The 19,576-nt window shown below is 43.9% G+C and overlaps 1 protein-coding gene across 1 annotated transcript in view; it reads right to left on the bottom strand.

The window, feature by feature from the left end:
• Positions 1-519: 519 nt before the first annotated feature.
• LOC110496897 (gamma-aminobutyric acid type B receptor subunit 1) overlaps positions 520-19,576 on the bottom strand; it is a 155,821-nt gene continuing 136,764 nt past the window's right edge. Inside the window, exons 16-18 of the mRNA XM_036953572.2 lie at positions 12,812-12,940; positions 7,782-7,928; positions 520-1,380 (exon numbers count right to left, since the gene is read on the bottom strand). Coding sequence (XP_036809467.1) covers positions 1,093-1,380; positions 7,782-7,928; positions 12,812-12,940 — 564 coding nt within the window. The 3' untranslated portion in view covers positions 520-1,092. The remainder of the gene's footprint in view (positions 1,381-7,781; positions 7,929-12,811; positions 12,941-19,576) is intronic.

The raw sequence follows: 19,576 nt of genomic DNA, 5'->3' as shown, positions 1-19,576 counted from the left end.
TACGGGTATTATGGTAAACATTAAATAAGGTAAACATGTATTGTGGTAAACAATAAATATGGTAAACATGTATTGTGGTAAACAATAAATAAGGTAAACCTGTATTATGGTAAACAATAAATAAGGTAAACATGTATTGTGGTAAACAATAAATAAGGTAAACATGTATTGTGGAAAACAATAAATATGACGGATGTCTAGGCCATAACATCTCTGTTCTCTCTGTTCTCCCTCACTAGGAGTAATGTACATACTAACCCCAGATGGCTGTTCATACATCATGCTCTGAGAGCAGCAGAAATTATAGACTGCATGAGTGTGTTGTTCTTATTCCCCCCCCCCCCCCCCCCCTTAAAAAAATATGGAATGATTTCATTTATTGGACACAAGGGGGAGGGAGTGACAGAAGGAGAGAGAGAGAGAGAGAGAGAGAGAGAGAGAGAGAGAGAGAGAGAGAGAGAGAGAGAGGAACGATAATCCTCTGCTTTCTGTTTTCCCTTCTTCAAATCCCTTTCCCTCTTTCAACAGTTCTCTTCAGAAAGCTTCCTCTTGTCTTTTGGCTGTTTTAAGATAAGGCCCCTCTCTCTCTGATCTCTCTCTCTCTGTCACTCCTCTGACCACTGTCTGTTCTCTCTCTCTGATCTCTCTCTCTGTCACTCCTCTGACCACTGTCTGTTCTCTCTCTGATCTCTCTCATTCAATGAATCTCATACCCGTTTAACTCCCGTTGCCCCTCTGATCACTGCCTTACTCATCACTAAGCACCCTCCCTCCCTATCTCCCTCCCTCCCTACCTATCTCCCTCCCTCCCTCCCTACCTCCCTCCCTCCCTACCTACCTACCTATCTACCTACCTACCTACCTACCTACCTACCTACCTACCTACCTACCTACCTACCTACCTACCTACCTACCTCCCTCCCTCCCGTCCTCCCTACCTCCTCTTGTTCACTAAACATACTTTCTCATTCGCTCACTCCCACTCACATTTGCTTCTTGATGCTCACTCCGTTCTCACGCTTCCTCTAAAAGCTACCCCATCTCTTACCCCGCTCGCCCCATTTACTCATCTCTCCTTCAGATCTTCTCGCTCTACTTGTAGAGGAGCTGTAGCCGGCTGGTGTGGCAGTTGTTTCTACTGATCTTCCCATCGGGCTGATAGAGGTTGGAGGAGTTGGAGAATGATGGAGGGAGGGAGTGGTTGTCTGAGGCGGGGTTGGGGTACCCCGGTGGGGGGATGAGGGATTTGGGGTCGTTGTTCGAGGGGATGGGGAGAAGGGGTGTGCTGTGGTTCTGGTTGGCTGTGGAGGGTCGTCTTCGGGAGCGGAGGGCTTGTCGCTCCACCAGCTGGTTTCGTAGCTCTGACACCCTCTCTTCTTTCTGTGAATGAGAGAGAGAGAGAGAGAGAGAGAGAGAGAGAGAGAGAGAGAGAGAGAGAGAGAGAGAGAGGGCAAGGCAGAGAGAGAGAGAGAGAGAGAGAGAGAGAGAGAGAGGGACAGAGAGCGAGGGCGAGGCAGAGAGAGAGAGAGAGAGAGAGAGAGAGAGAGAGAGAGAGAGAGGGACAGAGAGCGAGGGCGAGGCAGAGAGAGAGAGAGAGAGAGAGAGAGAGAGAGAGAGAGAGAGAGAGAGAGAGAGGGACAGAGGGCGAGGCAGAGAGAGAGAGAGAGCGAGAGTAAGTGTTATATCCAAAGTGAATGATCACCTATCCTTTAGCAGGTTGATGTTTATTATCATGAATCTTTCCCTGGAGGCATAATTGAAAGGTTTCTGCTAGATGGGCCAGCTGCAAAGTCAAAATTGGCTATAAAAAAAGATTGTATGACTTTGTGGCCGTACCAGCTAGTGACCACTCTGTAGAGCTGCCTCCAGTACACGAGTCATTCAAATAAGTGCTAACCTGCAATCCTTTATCTAGGGACAGGAGTCCATAAGTAGCTTGTTTTTGGTCACAGGTTCAGGAATGGCTGAAGAATTGCAACATTTAGCTAGACCTAACCCTGCAGATGGCAATACTGGGTGATTTGAAAAGCCATAGTCAATCGATCAATAATATAACAATTATTTTAGCAAAACATTTTCTTTATTTTACAATCTGTAGAAACTATGAGAATAGAAAGGGTTAGAAGCATCACAGCACAGTTGAAACATAGATGGCAAATAGAAAACCAAAACAGATGGTGTTGAGAGATAGAGGGGAGGGGTTGGATGGAGCTGCAGGGTGGGACATATGGGGTTTGTAAAATGTTTATAGGTTCAGAAATGTTGTGAAAGTTACAAATAGAACCGGACGGACATCAAACCGGACGGACATCAGAAATAGAGGAAGGACTAAAAACAAACAAAAAATTACTATTGTAAAATAGACTGTCTGTAAAATGTGTAGTATGTATAAGCTGGAAGTAGAATACTAAGTGTTATTGTATATATATATATATATATATATATATATATATATATATATATATATATATATATATATATATAAACATGTATATACATACAGTATATATACATATGTTTGTTATATATATATATACAGTGCCTTGCGAAAGTATTCGGCCCCCTTGAACTTTGCGACCTTTTGCCACATTTCAGGCTTCAAACATAAAGATATAAAACTGTATTTTTTTGTGAAGAATCAACAACAAGTGGGACACAATCATGAAGTGGAACGACATTTATTGGATATTTCAAACTTTTTTAACAAACCAAAAACTAAAAAATTGGGCGTGCAAAATTATTCAGCCCCTTTACTTTCAGTGCAGCAAACTCTCTCCAGAAGTTCAGTGAGGATCTCTGAATGATCCAATGTTGACCTAAATGACTAATGATGATAAATACAATCCACCTGTGTGTAATCAAGTCTCCGTATAAATGCACCTGCACTGTGATAGCCTCAGAGGTCAGTCAAAAGCGCAGAGAGCATCATGAAGAACAAGGAACACACCAGGCAGGTCCGAGATACTGTTGTGAAGCTGGATTTGGATACAAAAAGATTTCCCAAGCTTTAAACATCCCAAGGAGCACTGTGCAAGCGATAATATTGAAATGGAAGGAGTATCAGACCACTGCAAATCTACCAAGACCTGACCGTCCCTCTAAACTTTCAGCTCATACAAGGAGAAGACTGATCAGAGATGCAGCCAAGAGGCCCATGATCACTCTGGATGAACTGCAGAGATCTACAGCTGAGGTGGGAGACTCTGTCCATAGGACAACAATCAGTCGTATATTGCACAAATCTGGCCTTTATGGAAGAGTGGCAAGAAGAAAGCCATTTCTTAAAGATATCCTTAAAAAGTGTTGTTTAAAGTTTGCCACAAGCCACCTGGGAGACACACCAAACATGTGGAAGAAGGTGCTCTGGTCACATGAAACCAAAATTGAACTTTTTGGCAACAATGCAAAACGTTATGTTTGGTGTAAAAGCAACACAGCTGAACACACCATACCCACTGTCAAACATGGTGGTGGCAGCATCATGGTTTGGGCCTGCTTTTCTTCAGCAGGGACAGGGAAGATGGTTAAAATTGATGGGAAGATGGATGGAGCCAAATACAGGACCATTCTGGAAGAAAACCTGATGGAGTCTGCAAAAGACCTGAGACTGGGACGGAGATTTGTCTTCCAACAAGACAATGATCCAAAACATAAAGCAAAATCTACAATGGAATGGTTCAAAAATAAACATATCCAGGTGTTAGAATGGCCAAGTCAAAGTCCAGACCTGAATCCAATCGAGAATCTGTGGAAAGAACTGAAAACTGCTGTTCACAAATGCTCTCCATCCAACCTCACTGAGCTCGAGCTGTTTTGCAAGGAGGAATGGGAAAAAATGTCAGTCTCTCAATGTGCAAAACTGATAGAGACATACCCCAAGCGACTTACAGCTGTAATCGCAACAAAAGGTGGCGCTACAAAGTATTAACTTAAGGGGGCTGAATAATTTTGCACGCCCAATTTTTCAGTTTTTGATTTGTTAAAAAAGTTTAAAATATCCAATAACTGTCGTTCCACTTCATGATTGTGTCCCACTTGTTGTTGATTCTTCACAAAAAATACAGTTTTATATCTTTATGTTTGAAGCCTGAAATGTGGCAAAAGGTCGCAAAGTTCAAAGGGGCCGAATACTTTCGCAAGGCACTGTACATACATATGTTTGTGTAAACTGTCAACTGCGTTAATTTTCAGCAAATGTCTGTATAAAGATTTACAGACATATATACATACAGTATATATGCATATGTTTGTATGAACATAAGATTCACCAACTGAGACATAAACTGAACAAGTTCCACAGACATGTGACTCACAGAAATTGAATAATGTGTCCCTGAACAAAGGTGGGGTTCAAAATCAAAAGAAACAGTCAGTATCTGGTGTGGCCACCAGCTGCATTAAGTACTGCAGTGCATCTCCTCCTCATGGACTGCAACAGGTTTGCCAGTTCTTGCTGTGAGATGTTACCCCACTCTTCCATCAAGGCACCTGCAAGATCCCGGACATTTCTGGGGGGGAATGGCCCTAGCCCTCACCCTCCGATACAACAGGTCTCAGACATGCTCAATGGGATTGAGATCCGGGCCCTTCGTTGGCCATGGCAGAACACTGACATTCCTGTCTTGCAGGAAATCAAGCACAGAACGGGCAGTATGGCTGGTGGCAATGTCATGCTGGAGGGTCATGTCAGGATGAGCCTGCAGGAAGGGAACCACATGAGGGAGGAAGATGTCTTCCCTGTAACGCACAGCGTTGAGATTGCCTGCAATGACAACAGACTCAGTCCGATGATGCTGTGACACACCGCCCCAGTCCATGACGGCCCTCCAACTCCAAATCGATCCCGCTCCAGAGTACAGGCCTCGGTGTAACGCTCATTCCTTTGACGATAAATACGAATCCAACCATCCCCCCTGGTGAGACAAAACCGCGACTTGTCAGTGAAGAGCACTTTTTGCCAGTCCTGTCTGGTCCAGCGGCGATGGGTTTGTGCCCATAGGCGACGTTGTTGCCGGTGATGTCTGGTGAGGACCTGCCTTACAACAGGCCTAGAAGCCCTCAGTCCAGCCTCTCGCAGCCTATTGCAGTCTGAGCACTGATGGAGGGATTGTGCGTTCCTGGTGTAACGCGGGCAGTTGTTGTTTCCATCCTGTACCTGTCCTGCAGGTGTTATGTTCGGATGTATCGATCCTGTGCAGGTGTTGTTACACGTGGTCTGCCACTGCGAGGACGATCAGCTGTCCGTCCTGTCTCCCTGTAGCGCTGTCTTAGGCGTCTCACAATACGGACATTGCCATTCATTGCCCTGGCCACATCTGCAGTCCTCATGCCTCCTCGCAGCATGCCTAAGGCACGTTCACGCAGATGAGCAGGGACCCTGGGCATCTTTCTTTTGGTGTTTTTCAAAGTCAGTAGAAAGGCCTCTTTAGTGTCCTAAGTTTTCATAACTGTGACCTTAATTGACTACCGTATGTAAGCTGTTAGTGTCTTAACGACCGTTCCACAGGTGCATGTTCATTAATTGTTTATGGTTCATTGAACAAGCATTGGAAACAGTTTTTAAACCCTTTACAATGAAGATCTGTGAAGTTATTCTTATTTTTACAAATGATCTTAGATAGACAGGGTCCTGAAAAAGGGACCTTTCTTTTTTTGCTGAGTTTATATATATAGATATATATATATGTATTTACCAAAACAAAATATTGGGGATTTTAAATGATGCAAACAATTACATTGATGGAAGCAACAATCTATCCGCAATATTAAAGCTGATCCACACTCTAAATAAACATTTTTTATATATATACTGCATTTAAAAAATAAACTAGTGCCAGGAGTTTTTCCCTGACCATGTGATGGGATTAGATCCAATAACCTACTGTATGTAAAATATGGATCTTCAAGCAGTCGTAAGGACACAGAGTCAGCCGGAGGCAGGTAGAGGTGTAAATGACTGTTGGGATTTATTTACACAGCGCTGGTGATGATGGTGATACAAAATTTTTTTTTTTTTTTACAAATGTCTGAAAAAGCCTCTCATGTCTTAATCAGAAAAGCACAGGTGGGGTCTACCAAGCTCGGATACAACCTCCTCAAACGAATCCTCAAACAAAACTACCAGAACATGCCCAAACAGGAACTTAAATAGCATTAACCACACCTATCCTGGCATGCAGGCCAGGTACATTTATGGCCGTTCAAGCATGCACGTTCACTCTACATTAACAAGACAGAGAGAAACCTGATGTGCTCCATACAAGACAACGATCAAATTGACAGAAAACTGGTAAATGCAAATAAATAAACCAAATCTCCTTATCAGCTAGCGAGCCCTCTGAACGACATTTCCAGCTAGCGAGGTATCCGAACGACATTTCCAGCTATCGAGCTCTCCGAACGACATTTCCAGCTATCGAGCTCCCCGAACGTCATTTCCAGCTAGCGAGGTATCCGAACGACATTTCCAGCTATCGAGGTCTCCAAACAACATTTCCAGCCAGCGAGCCCTCCGAACGACATTTCCAGCTATCGAGCTCTCCGAACAACATTTCCAGCTAGCGAGCTCTCCAAACAACACTTCTAGCTAGCGAGCTCTCCGAACGACATTTCCAGCTAGCGAGCTCTCCGAACGACATTTCCAGCTAGCGAGCTCTCTCCGAACGACATTTCCAGCTAGCGAGCTCTCTCCGAACGACATTTCCAGCTAGCGAGCTCTCCGAACGACAATTCCAGCCAGCGAGCTCTCCGAACGACATTTCCACTTGGAGAATGAGAACGGTATGAACGTAGTAATACATATACTTAATGACTAAACAGAAATTAAGTTCCCATAACCAAACATTACAGAGCGGTAGGTGTATATTTACTGCACATCTACCATTCCAGTGTTTAATTGCTATATTGTAATTACTTTGCCACCATGGCCTATTTATTGCCTTAACTCCCTTATCTTACCTCATTTGTACTCACTGTATATAGACTTTTTGTTTTCTTTTGTCCTACTGTATTATTGACTGTATGTTTTGTTTATTCCGTGTGTAACTCTGTTGTTGTATGTGTCTAATTGCTATGTTTTATCTTGGCCAGGTCGCAATTGTAAATGAGAACTTGCTCTCAACTAGCCTACCTGGTTAAATACAGGTGAAATTAAAAATGTAAAAACTGGAAATTGATCAACATTGTAAAACAATTGACACAAAGAATTAATAAGTACGCAGGAATTGGCGGGAGTCAGTGGAGAGAGATGTGCCTATAGTGCATCTTAGACAGATTACTGCATAACATAACTGCATTAGATACAGATGCTATACCTACTGCATAATATCACTGCATTGGGAACAGATGCTATACCTACTGCATATTATCACTGCATTGGGAACAGATGCTATATCTACTGCATAATATCACTGCATTGGGAACAGATGCTATATCTACTGCATATTATCACTGCATTAGGAACAGATGCTATACCTACTGCATAATATCACTGCATTAGGAACAGATGCTATATCTACTGCATAATATCACTGCATTAGGAACAGATGCTATATCTACTGCATAATATCACTGCATTAGATACAGATGCTATACCTACTGCATAATGTCACTGCATTAGGAACAGATGCTATATCTACTGCATAATATCACTGCATTAGATACAGATGCTATACCTACTGCATAATATCACTGCATTAGGAACAGATGCTATATCTACTGCATAATATCACTGCATTAGGAACAGATGCTATACCTACTGCATAACAGAACAGAACCTGTACCTCCTGAATGATCTTCTGTAGTTCCTTGTTCTCTCTCTCCAGCTGTCTGGATTTCTCCTCATCGTTGTTGTTGGTGGATGAGCCCTGTGTCTTCATGGTCTCCTGGGTGTCTGACTGCCACTCCCCTCGGGTGATCAGACGACGCATCTACAGTATCACCATGGAGATAAACAATCTGCACTGAAACATCTACAGTATTACCATGGAGACAAACAATCTGTACTGAAACATCTACAGTATCACCATGGAGACAAACAATATGTACTGAAACATCTACAGTATCACCATGGAGATAAACAATCTGCACTGAAACATCTACAGTATCACCATAGAGATAAACAATCTGCACTGAAACATCTACAGTATCACCATAGAGATAAACAATCTGTACTGAAACATCTACAGTATCTCAGAAACATACAATGAATTGACCTGTTGCTCAATGGTACGGAGTACCAGCACTTTCAATGTTCTACTATAGAATATAATCCCCAAAATGTTAACACCGGTACTGTAGTTACTGACTGAAGTTGCTATGGTAACACAGAAACATACTGTAGTTACTGACTGAGGCTGCTATGGTAACACAGAGACATACTGTAGTTACTGACTGAAGCTGCTATGGTAACACAGAGACATACTGTAGATACTGACTGAGGCTGCTATGGTAACACAGAGACATACTGTAGTTACTGACTGAGGCTGGTATGGTAACACAGAGACAATCTGTAGTTACTGACTGAGGCTGCTATGGTAACACAGAGACATACTGTAGTTACTGACTGAAGCTGCTATGGTAACACAGAAACATACTGTAGTTACTGACTGAAGCTGCTATGGTAACACAGAAACATACTGTAGTTACTGACTGAAGTTGCTATGGTAACACAGAGACATACTGTAGTTACTGACTGAAGCTGCTATGGTAACACAGAGACATACTGTAGTTACTGACTGAAGCTGCTATGGTAACACAGAGACAATCTGTAGTTACTGACTGAAGTTGCTATGGTAACACAGAGACATACTGTAGTTACTGACTGAAGCTGCTATGGTAACACAGAGACAATCTGTAGTTACTGACTGAAGTTGCTATGGTAACACAGAGACATACTGTAGTTACTGACTGAAGCTGCTATGGTAACACAGAGACATACTGTAGTTACTGACTGAAGCTGCTATGGTAACACAGAAACATACTGTAGTTACTGACTGAGGCTGCTATGGTAACACAGAGACATACTGTAGTTACTGACTGAAGCTGCTATGGTAACACAGAAACATACTGTAGTTACTGACTGAAGCTGCTATGGTAACACAGAAACATACTGTAGTTACTGACTGAAGCTGCTATGGTAACACAGAGACATACTGTAGTTACTGACTGAAGCTGCTATGGTAACACAGAGACAATCTGTAGTTACTGACTGAAGTTTCTATGGTAACACAGAGACATACTGTAGTTACTGACTGAAGCTGCTATGGTAACACAGAGACATACTGTAGTTACTGACTGAAGCTGCTATGGTAACACAGAAACATACTGTAGTTACTGACTGAAGTTGCTATGGTAACACAGAAACATACTGTAGTTACTGACTGAGGCTGCTATGGTAACACAGAAACATACTGTAGTTACTGACTGAAGCTGCTATGGTAACACAGAGACATACTGTAGTTACTGACTGAAGCTGCTATGGTAACACAGAAACATACTGTAGTTACTGACTGAGGCTGCTATGGTAACACAGAGACATACTGTAGTTACTGACTGAGGCTGCTATGGTAACACAGATACATACTGTAGTTACTGACTGAAGCTGCTATGGTAACACAGAGACATACTGTAGTTACTGACTGAGGCTGCTATGGTAACACAGAGACATACTGTAGTTACTGACTGAAGCTGCTATGGTAACACAGAGACAATCTGTAGTTACTGACTGAAGTTTCTATGGTAACACAGAGACATACTGTAGTTACTGACTGAAGCTGCTATGGTAACACAGAGACATACTGTAGTTACTGACTGAAGCTGCTATGGTAACACAGAAACATACTGTAGTTACTGACTGAAGTTGCTATGGTAACAGAAACATACTGTAGTTACTGACTGAGGCTGCTATGGTAACACAGAAACATACTGTAGTTACTGACTGAAGCTGCTATGGTAACACAGAGACATACTGTAGTTACTGACTGAAGCTGCTATGGTAACACAGAAACATACTGTAGTTACTGACTGAGGCTGCTATGGTAACACAGAGACATACTGTAGTTACTGACTGAGGCTGCTATGGTAACACAGATACATACTGTAGTTACTGACTGAAGCTGCTATGGTAACACAGAGACATACTGTAGTTACTGACTGAGGCTGCTATGGTAACACAGAGACATACTGTAGTTACTGACTGAAGCTGCTATGGTAACACAGAGACAATCTGTAGTTACTGACTGAAGTTGCTATGGTAACACAGAGACATACTGTAGTTACTGACTGAAGCTGCTATGGTAACACAGAGACATACTGTAGTTACTGGCTGAAGCTGCTAGGGTAACACAGAGACATACTGTAGTTACTGACTGAGGCTGCTATGGTAACACAGAGACAATCTGTCGTTACTGACTGAAGTTGCTATGGTAACACAGAAACATACTGTAGTTACTGACTGAAGCTGCTATGGTAACACAGAGACATACTGTAGTTACTGACTGAAGCTGCTATGGTAACACAGAAACATACTGTAGTTACTGACTGAGGCTGCTATGGTAACACAGAGACATACTGTAGTTACTGACTGAGGCTGCTATGGTAACACAGATACATACTGTAGTTACTGACTGAAGCTGCTATGGTAACACAGAGACATACTGTAGTTACTGACTGAGGCTGCTATGGTAACACAGAGACATACTGTAGTTACTGACTGAAGCTGCTATGGTAACACAGAGACAATCTGTAGTTACTGACTGAAGTTGCTATGGTAACACAGAGACATACTGTAGTTACTGACTGAAGCTGCTATGGTAACACAGAGACATACTGTAGTTACTGGCTGAAGCTGCTAGGGTAACACAGAGACATACTGTAGTTACTGACTGAGGCTGCTATGGTAACACAGAGACAATCTGTCGTTACTGACTGAAGTTGCTATGGTAACACAGAAACATACTGTAGTTACTGACTGAAGCTGCTATGGTAACACAGAGACATACTGTAGTTACTGACTGAAGCTGCTATGGTAACACAGAGACATACTGTAGTTACTGACTGAAGCTGCTATGGTAACACAGAAACATACTGTAGTTACTGACTGAGGCTGCTATGGTAACACAGAGACATACTGTAGTTACTGACTGAAGCTGCTATGGTAACACAGAAACATACTGTAGTTACTGACTGAAGCTGCTATGGTAACACAGAAACATACTGTAGTTACTGACTGAAGCTGCTATGGTAACACAGAGACATACTGTAGTTACTGACTGATGCTGCTATGGTAACACAGAGACATACTGTAGTTACTGACTGAAGCTGCTATGGTAACACAGAGACATACTGTAGTTACTGACTGAAGCTGCTATGGTAACACAGAGACAATCTGTAGTTACTGACTGAAGTTGCTATGGTAACACAGAGACATACTGTAGTTACTGACTGAAGCTGCTATGGTAACACAGAGACATACTGTAGTTACTGACTGAAGCTGCTATGGTAACACAGAAACATACTGTAGTTACTGACTGAGGCTGCTATGGTAACACAGAGACATACTGTAGTTACTGACTGAGGCTGCTATGGTAACACAGATACATACTGTAGTTACTGACTGAAGCTGCTATGGTAACACAGAGACATACTGTAGTTACTGACTGAGGCTGCTATGGTAACACAGAGACATACTGTAGTTACTGACTGAAGCTGCTATGGTAACACAGAGACAATCTGTAGTTACTGACTGAAGTTGCTATGGTAACACAGAGACATACTGTAGTTACTGACTGAAGCTGCTATGGTAACACAGAGACATACTGTAGTTACTGGCTGAAGCTGCTAGGGTAACACAGAGACATACTGTAGTTACTGACTGAGGCTGCTATGGTAACACAGAGACAATCTGTAGTTACTGACTGAGGCTGCTATGGTAACACAGAAACATACTGTAGTTACTGACTGAAGCTGCTATGGTAACACAGAGACATACTGTAGTTACTGACTGAAGCTGCTATGGTAACACAGAAACATACTGTAGTTACTGACTGAGGCTGCTATGGTAACACAGAGACATACTGTAGTTACTGACTGAGGCTGCTATGGTAACACAGATACATACTGTAGTTACTGACTGAAGCTGCTATGGTAACACAGAGACATACTGTAGTTACTGACTGAGGCTGCTATGGTAACACAGAGACATACTGTAGTTACTGACTGAAGCTGCTATGGTAACACAGAGACAATCTGTAGTTACTGACTGAAGTTGCTATGGTAACACAGAGACATACTGTAGTTACTGACTGAAGCTGCTATGGTAACACAGAGACATACTGTAGTTACTGGCTGAAGCTGCTAGGGTAACACAGAGACATACTGTAGTTACTGACTGAGGCTGCTATGGTAACACAGAGACAATATGTCGTTACTGACTGAAGTTGCTATGGTAACACAGAAACATACTGTAGTTACTGACTGAAGCTGCTATGGTAACACAGAGACATACTGTAGTTACTGACTGAAGCTGCTATGGTAACACAGAAACATACTGTAGTTACTGACTGAAGCTGCTATGGTAACACAGAAACATACTGTAGTTACTGACTGAAGCTGCTATGGTAACACAGAGACATACTGTAGTTACTGACTGAAGCTGCTATGGTAACACAGAGACATACTGTAGTTACTGACTGAGGCTGCTATGGTAACACAGAGACATACTGTAGTTACTGACTGAAGCTGCTATGGTAACACAGAGACATACTGTAGATACTGACTGGAGCTGCTATGGTAACACAGAGACATATTCTACCTTGGGGACGAAGAGCACCACCAGGGTGATGTAGACGGAGAAGACGATGGCCAGGGAGGCGAAGGCAAACGAGGCGTCCTGCTGCGACGACAAGATCATGGTGACGGGAGCCGTGATCATACACAACACCTGTAGGGAGGAGGGGGAGAGACAGACAGATCATGGTGATGGGAGCCGTGATCATACACAACACCTGTAGGGAGGAGGGAGAGAGAGGGGGGTTGGCGGAGGAGGGGGAGATGGGGTAGGGGGAAAGATAGAGGGGTGAGACAGAGGAGGGGGTAGAAGGAGAGAGACAAATAGAGAGAAAGAGAGAGGGTGGCGGAGGAAGAGGAGAGAGACAAATAGAGAGAAAGAGAGAGGGGGCGGAGGAAGAGGAGAGACAAATAGAGAGAAAGAGAGAGAGAGATGTGGAATAGTGGGAGAGAGAGAGAGAGAGAGAGAGAGAGAGAGAGAGAGAGAGAGAGAGAGAGAGAGAGAGAGAGAGAGAGAGAGAGAGAGAGAGAGAGAGAGAGAGAGAGAGAGAGAGAGAGGTGTTTAATAGTGGGAGAGAGACCGAGGAGGGGGGGTGAAAATGAGAGAGAGATATGTGTAATAGTGGGAGAGAGAGAGATGTGTAATAGTGGGTGGGAGAGAGACCGAGGAGGGGGGGTGAAAAATGAGAGCGACAGGACAGAGAGGGAGGTTAGAGATCCATACGTATTGACCAGCAATCAGTCATCTCTCCTCCAAAACCTGCAAAGACATATCTGATATTGGTATAAAGCTAAATTCTTGTTAATCTAAGAGCACTGTCCAATTTACAGTAGCTATTACAGTGAAATAATACCATGCTATTGTTTGAGGAGAGTGCACAGTTTTGAACATGAAAAGTTATTAATCAACAAATTAGGCACATTTGGGCAGACTTGATAGAACATTTTGAACAGAAACGCAATGGTTCATTGGATCAGTATAAAGGTTTGCACATACCCTGCTGCCATCTAGTGGCCAAAATCTAAATTGCACCTGGGTTGGAATAATACATTATGGCCTTTCTCTTGCATTTCAAATATGATGGTACAAAACATAAAATAAAAAGTTGTTTTTTCTTTGTTTTATCTTTTACCAGATCTATTGTATTATATTCTCCTACATTAATTTCACATTTCCACAAACTTCAAAGTGTTTCCTTTCAAATGGTATCAAGAAAATTCATATCCTTGCTTCAGGGCCTGAGCTACAGGCAGTTAGATTTGGCAAAAATTGGAAAAAAAGGGGCCGATCAATAAGAGGATTTATTTTTAACCAGGCTTGCAAAAATAAGAAAAAGACCCCGCAATCAAACCGAGGCGGTATTTTTCTCTGTCCTGACATTAATCACAGCGGTCACAGAAGAAAAGGACGATTATCTCTGGGCATATTCAATCCACAGCTATAAGGTGCATCTCAAACGGCACCTTATAGAGTACCACAATATGAGTCATAATACCCATAAAACCTAGCTCTCAAATGGCACCCTGTAGAGTACCACAGTATGAGTCATAATACCCATAAAAACCTAGCTCTCAAATGGCACCCTATAGAGTACCACAGTATGAGTCATAATACCCATAAAACCTAGCTCTCAAATGGCACCCTGTAGAGTACCACAGTATGAGTCATAATACCCATAAAACCTAGCTCTCAAATGGCACCCTATAGAGTACCACAGTATGAGTCATAATACCCATAAAACCTAGCTCTCAAATGGCACCCTATAGAGTACCACAGTATGAGTCATAATACCCATAAAACCTAGCTCTCAAATGGCACCCTGTAGAGTACCACAGTATGAGTCATAATACCCATAAAACCTAGCTCTCAAACGGCACCCTATAGAGTACCACAGTATGAGTCATAATACCCATAAAACCTAGCTCTCAAATGGCACCCTATAGAGTACCACAGTATGAGTCATAATACCCATAAAACCTAGCTCTCAAATGGCACCCTATAGAGTACCACAGTATGAGTCATAATACCCATAAAACCTAGCTCTCAAATGGCACCCTATAGAGTACCACAGTATGAGTCATAATACCCATAAAACCTAGCTCTCAAATGGTGATTTTTAGAAACACTTAAAATAAGGGCTGTGTTTCGTGTAGGCTTACCCTGGCATGACATGTTGATAACCGTGTAAATCTCTCTCGGACGAGGTGACTTTTATCAATCTATTCTCCTGTATTCTCCCGTCAGTTTAAGCTAGGATTGGTCTCAGTCCACAGTATCTGCTGATGTCACACTTCCTCATCTACCGTGGAAGGTGTCAGAGCTATGAGCAGTGTTTATCAGACCAGGAGAGATTCCATCTACCGTGGAAGGTGTCAGAGCTATGAGCAGTGTTTATCAGACCAGGAGAGATTCCATCTACCATGGAAGGTGTCAGAGCTACAGTGATGTTTATCAGACCAGGAGAGATCCCATCTACCGTGGAAGGTGTCAGAGCTACAGTGATGTTTATCAGACCAGGAGAGATCCCATCTACGGTGGAAGGTGTCAGAGCTAGGAGCAGTGTTTATCAGACCAGGAGAGATCCCATCTACCGTGGAAGGTGTCAGAGCTAGGAGCAGTGTTTATCAGACCAGGAGAGATCCCATCTACCGTGGAAGGTGTCAGAGCTAGGAGCAGTGTTTATCAGACCAGGAGAGATCGCATCTACCGTGGAAGGTGTCAGAGCTAGGAGCAGTGTTTATCAGACCAGGAGAGATCCCATCTACCGTGGAAGGTGTCAGAGCTAGGAGCAGTGTTTATCAGACCAGGAGAGATCCCATCTACGGTGGAAGGTGTCAGAGCTAGGAGCAGTGTTTATCAGACCAGGAGAGATCCTATCTACCATGGAAGGTGTCAGAGCTAGGAGCAGTGTTTATCAGACCAGGAGAGATTCCATCTACCGTGGAAGGTGTCAGAGCTAGGAGCAGTGTTTATCAGACCAGGAGAGATCCTATCTACGGTGGAAGGTGTCAGAGCTAGGAGCAGTGTTTATCAGACCAGGAGAGATCCCATCTACCGTGGAAGGTGTCAGAGCTAGGAGCAGTGTTTATCAGACCAGGAGAGATCCCATCTACCGTGGAAGGTGTCAGAGCTATGAGCAGTGTTTATCAGACCAGGAGAGATCCCATCTACGGTGGAAGATGTCAGAGCTAGGAGCAGTGTTTATCAGACCAGGAGAGATTCCATCTACCGTGGAAGGTGTCAGAGCTAGGAGCAGTGTTTATCAGACCAGGAGAGATTTCATCTACCATGGAAGGTGTCAGAGCTAGGAGCAGTGTTTATCAGACCAGGAGAGATTCCATCTACCATGGAAGGTGTCAGAGATAGGAGCAGTGTTTATCAGACCAGGAGAGATCCTATCTACGGTGGAAGGTGTCAGAGCTAGGAGCAGTATTTATCAGACCAGGAGAGATCCCATCTACCGTGGAAGGTGTCAGAGCTAGGAGCAGTGTTTATCAGACCAGGAGAGATCCCATCTACGGTGGAAGGTGTCAGAGCTATGAGCAGTGTTTATCAGACCAGGAGAGATCCCATCTACCGTGGAAGGTGTCAGAGCTAGGAGCAGTGTTTATCAGACCAGGAGAGATTCCATCTACCATGGAAGGTGTCAGAGCTAGGAGCAGTGTTTATCAGACCAGGAGAGATTCCATCTACCGTGGAAGGTGTCAGAGCTAGGAGCAGTGTTTATCAGACCAGGAGAGATCCCATCTACGGTGGAAGGTGTCAGAGCTAGGAGCAGTGTTTATCAGACCAGGAGAGATTCCATCTACCGTGGAAGGTGTCAGAGCTAGGAGCAGTGTTTATCAGACCAGGAGAGATTCCATCTACCGTGGAAGGTGTCAGAGCTAGGAGCAGTGTTTATCAGACCAGGAAAGATCCCATCTACCGTGGAAGGTGTCAGAGCTAGGAGCAGTGTTTATCAGACCAGGAGAGATCCCATCTACCGTGGAAGGTGTCAGAGCTAGGAGCAGTGTTTATCAGACCAGGAGAGATCCTATCTACAGTGGAAGGTGTCAGAGCTACAGTGATGTTTATCAGACCAGGAGAGATCCCATCTAAGGGGGAAGGTGTCAGAGCTAGGAGCAGTGTTTATCAGACCAGGAGAGATCCCATCTACCGTGGAAGGTGTCAGAGCTAGGAGCAGTGTTTATCAGACCAGGAGAGATCCCATCTACGGTGGAAGGTGTCAGAGCTAGGAGCAGTGTTTATCAGACCAGGAGAGATCCCATCTACCGTGGAAGGTGTCAGAGCTAGGAGCAGTGTTTATCAGACCAGGAGAGATCCCATCTACCGTGGAAGGTGTCAGAGCTAGGAGCAGTGTTTATCAGACCAGGAGAGATTCCATCTACCGTGGAAGGTGTCAGAGCTATGAGCAGTGTTTATCAGACCAGGAGAGATCCCATCTACCGTGGAAGGTGTCAGAGCTAGGAGCAGTGTTTATCAGACCAGGAGAGATTCCATCTACCATGGAAGGTGTCAGAGCTAGGAGCAGTGTTTATCAGACCAGGAGACGTCCCGGATATCGGTCTTCTCACACAATCGTCTGTAGCGCCCGAACGGTTTGAACGATGGCGTCTCTACAACCCCAACAAGTATCTTGGGACTCGTCGGTACATCCCATCTGCCAACTTCTGTCTGTAGAAGCCGAACAGTTTGGGCTACACACTAGTATGACCCCTCTGTGGAAAGGTGAGACTCATGAACACGTACATCCTGGTTCTTTTGCTCTAGGACGCCCACAGGCCTCACAAGACTCGTCTGATGGTAAACTTCACTAAAACGTATCCTGATCTTTCTTATATAGGATAGACACTTCAGAACAAACTTTATTTTGATTTTGGGAGGGGAAGGGGGCTATCTGTTGTTTCATGTAGTAGATCTGTTATTCAATGCACTTGTATGAGCTAAATACAATGTTTCATCAAATAAATGGACCAGATTGATGTTGAGAGGGATTCACTCAGCATGGTCTAGATGGATGTTGAGAGGGATTCACCCAGTATGGTCCAGATTGATGTTGAGAGGGATTCACCCAGTATGGTCTAGATGGATGTTGAGAGGGATTCACCCAGTATGGTCCAGATTGATGTTGAGAGGGATTCACCCAGTATGGTCCAGATTGATGTTGAGAGGGATTCACCCAGTATGGTCTAGATGGATGTTGAGAGGGATTCACCCAGTATGGTCCAGATTGATGTTGAGAGGGATTCACCCAGTATGGTCCAGGTTGATGTTGAGAGGGATTCACCCAGCATGGTCCAGATTGATATTGAGAGGGATTCACCCAGTATGGTCCAGGTTGATATTGAGAGGGATTCACCCAGTATGGTCCAGATTGATGTTGAGAGGGATTCACCCAGTATGGTCCAGGTTGATGTTGAGAGGGATTCACCCAGAATGGCCCAGGTTGATATTGAGAGGGATTCACCCAGTATGGTCCAGGTTGATGTTGAGAGGGATTCACCCAGTATGGTCCAGGTTGATATTGAGAGGGATTCACCCAGTATGGTCCAGGTTGATATTGAGAGGGATTCACCCAGTATGGTCCAGATTGATGTTGAGAGGGATTCACCCAGTATGGTCCAGGTTGATATTGAGAGGGATTCACCCAGTATGGTCCAGGTTGATATTGAGAGGGATTCACCCAGTATGGTCCAGATTGATGTTGAGAGGGATTCACCCAGTATGGTCCAGGTTGATATTGAGAGGGATTCACCCAGTATGGTCCAGGTTGATGTTGAGAGGGATTCACCCAGTATGGTCCAGATTGATGTTGAGAGGGATTCACCCAGTATGGTCCAGATTGATGTTGAGAGGGATTCACCCAGTATGGTCCAGGTTGATATTGAGAGGGATTCACCCAGTATGGTCCAGGTTGATATTGAGAGGGATTCACCCAGTATGGTCCAGATTGATGTTGAGAGTGATTCACCCAGTATGGTACAGGTTGATATTGAGAGGGATTCACCCAGCATGGTCCAGGTTGATGTTGAGAGGGATTCACCCAGCATGGTCCAGATTGATATTGAGAGGGATTCAACCAGTATGGTCCAGGTTGATATTGAGAGGGATTCACCCAGTATGGTCCAGATTGATGTTGAGAGTGATTCACCCAGTATGGTCCAGGTTGATATTGAGAGGGATTCACCCAGTATTGTCCAGGTTGATGTTGAGAGGGATTCACCCAGTATGGTCCAGGTTGATATTGAGAGGGATTCACCCAGTATGGTCCAGGTTGATATTGAGAGGGATTCACCCAGTATGGTCCAGGTTGATGTTGAGAGGGATTCACCCAGTATGGTCCAGGTTGATATTGAGAGGGATTCACCCAGTATGGTCCAGGTTGATATTGAGAGGGATTCACCCAGTATGGTCCAGATTGATATTGAGAGGGATTCACCCAGTATGGTCCAGGTTGATATTGAGAGGGATTCACCCAGCATGGTCCAGATTGATGTTGAGAGGGATTCACCCAGAATGGTCCAGATTGATGTTGAGAGGGATTCACCCAGTATGGTCCAGATTGATGTTGAGAGGGATTCACCCAGCATGGTCCAGATTGATATTGAGAGGGATTCACCCAGTATGGTCCAGATTGATATTGAGAGGGATTCACCCAGTATGGTCCAGGTTGATATTGAGAGGGATTCACCCAGTATGGTCCAGGTTGATATTGAGAGGGATTCACCCAGTATGGTCCAGATTTATATTGAGAGGGATTCACCCAGTATGGTCCAGATTGATATTGAG

This window comes from Oncorhynchus mykiss, chromosome 18 (genome assembly GCF_057628025.1).
Source record: "Oncorhynchus mykiss isolate SJ-2025 chromosome 18, ASM5762802v1, whole genome shotgun sequence".
Lineage (NCBI taxonomy): Eukaryota > Metazoa > Chordata > Actinopteri > Salmoniformes > Salmonidae > Oncorhynchus > Oncorhynchus mykiss.
Note: the sequence above shows the minus strand (reverse complement) of the source record. Positions and strands in the feature narration are given on the sequence as shown.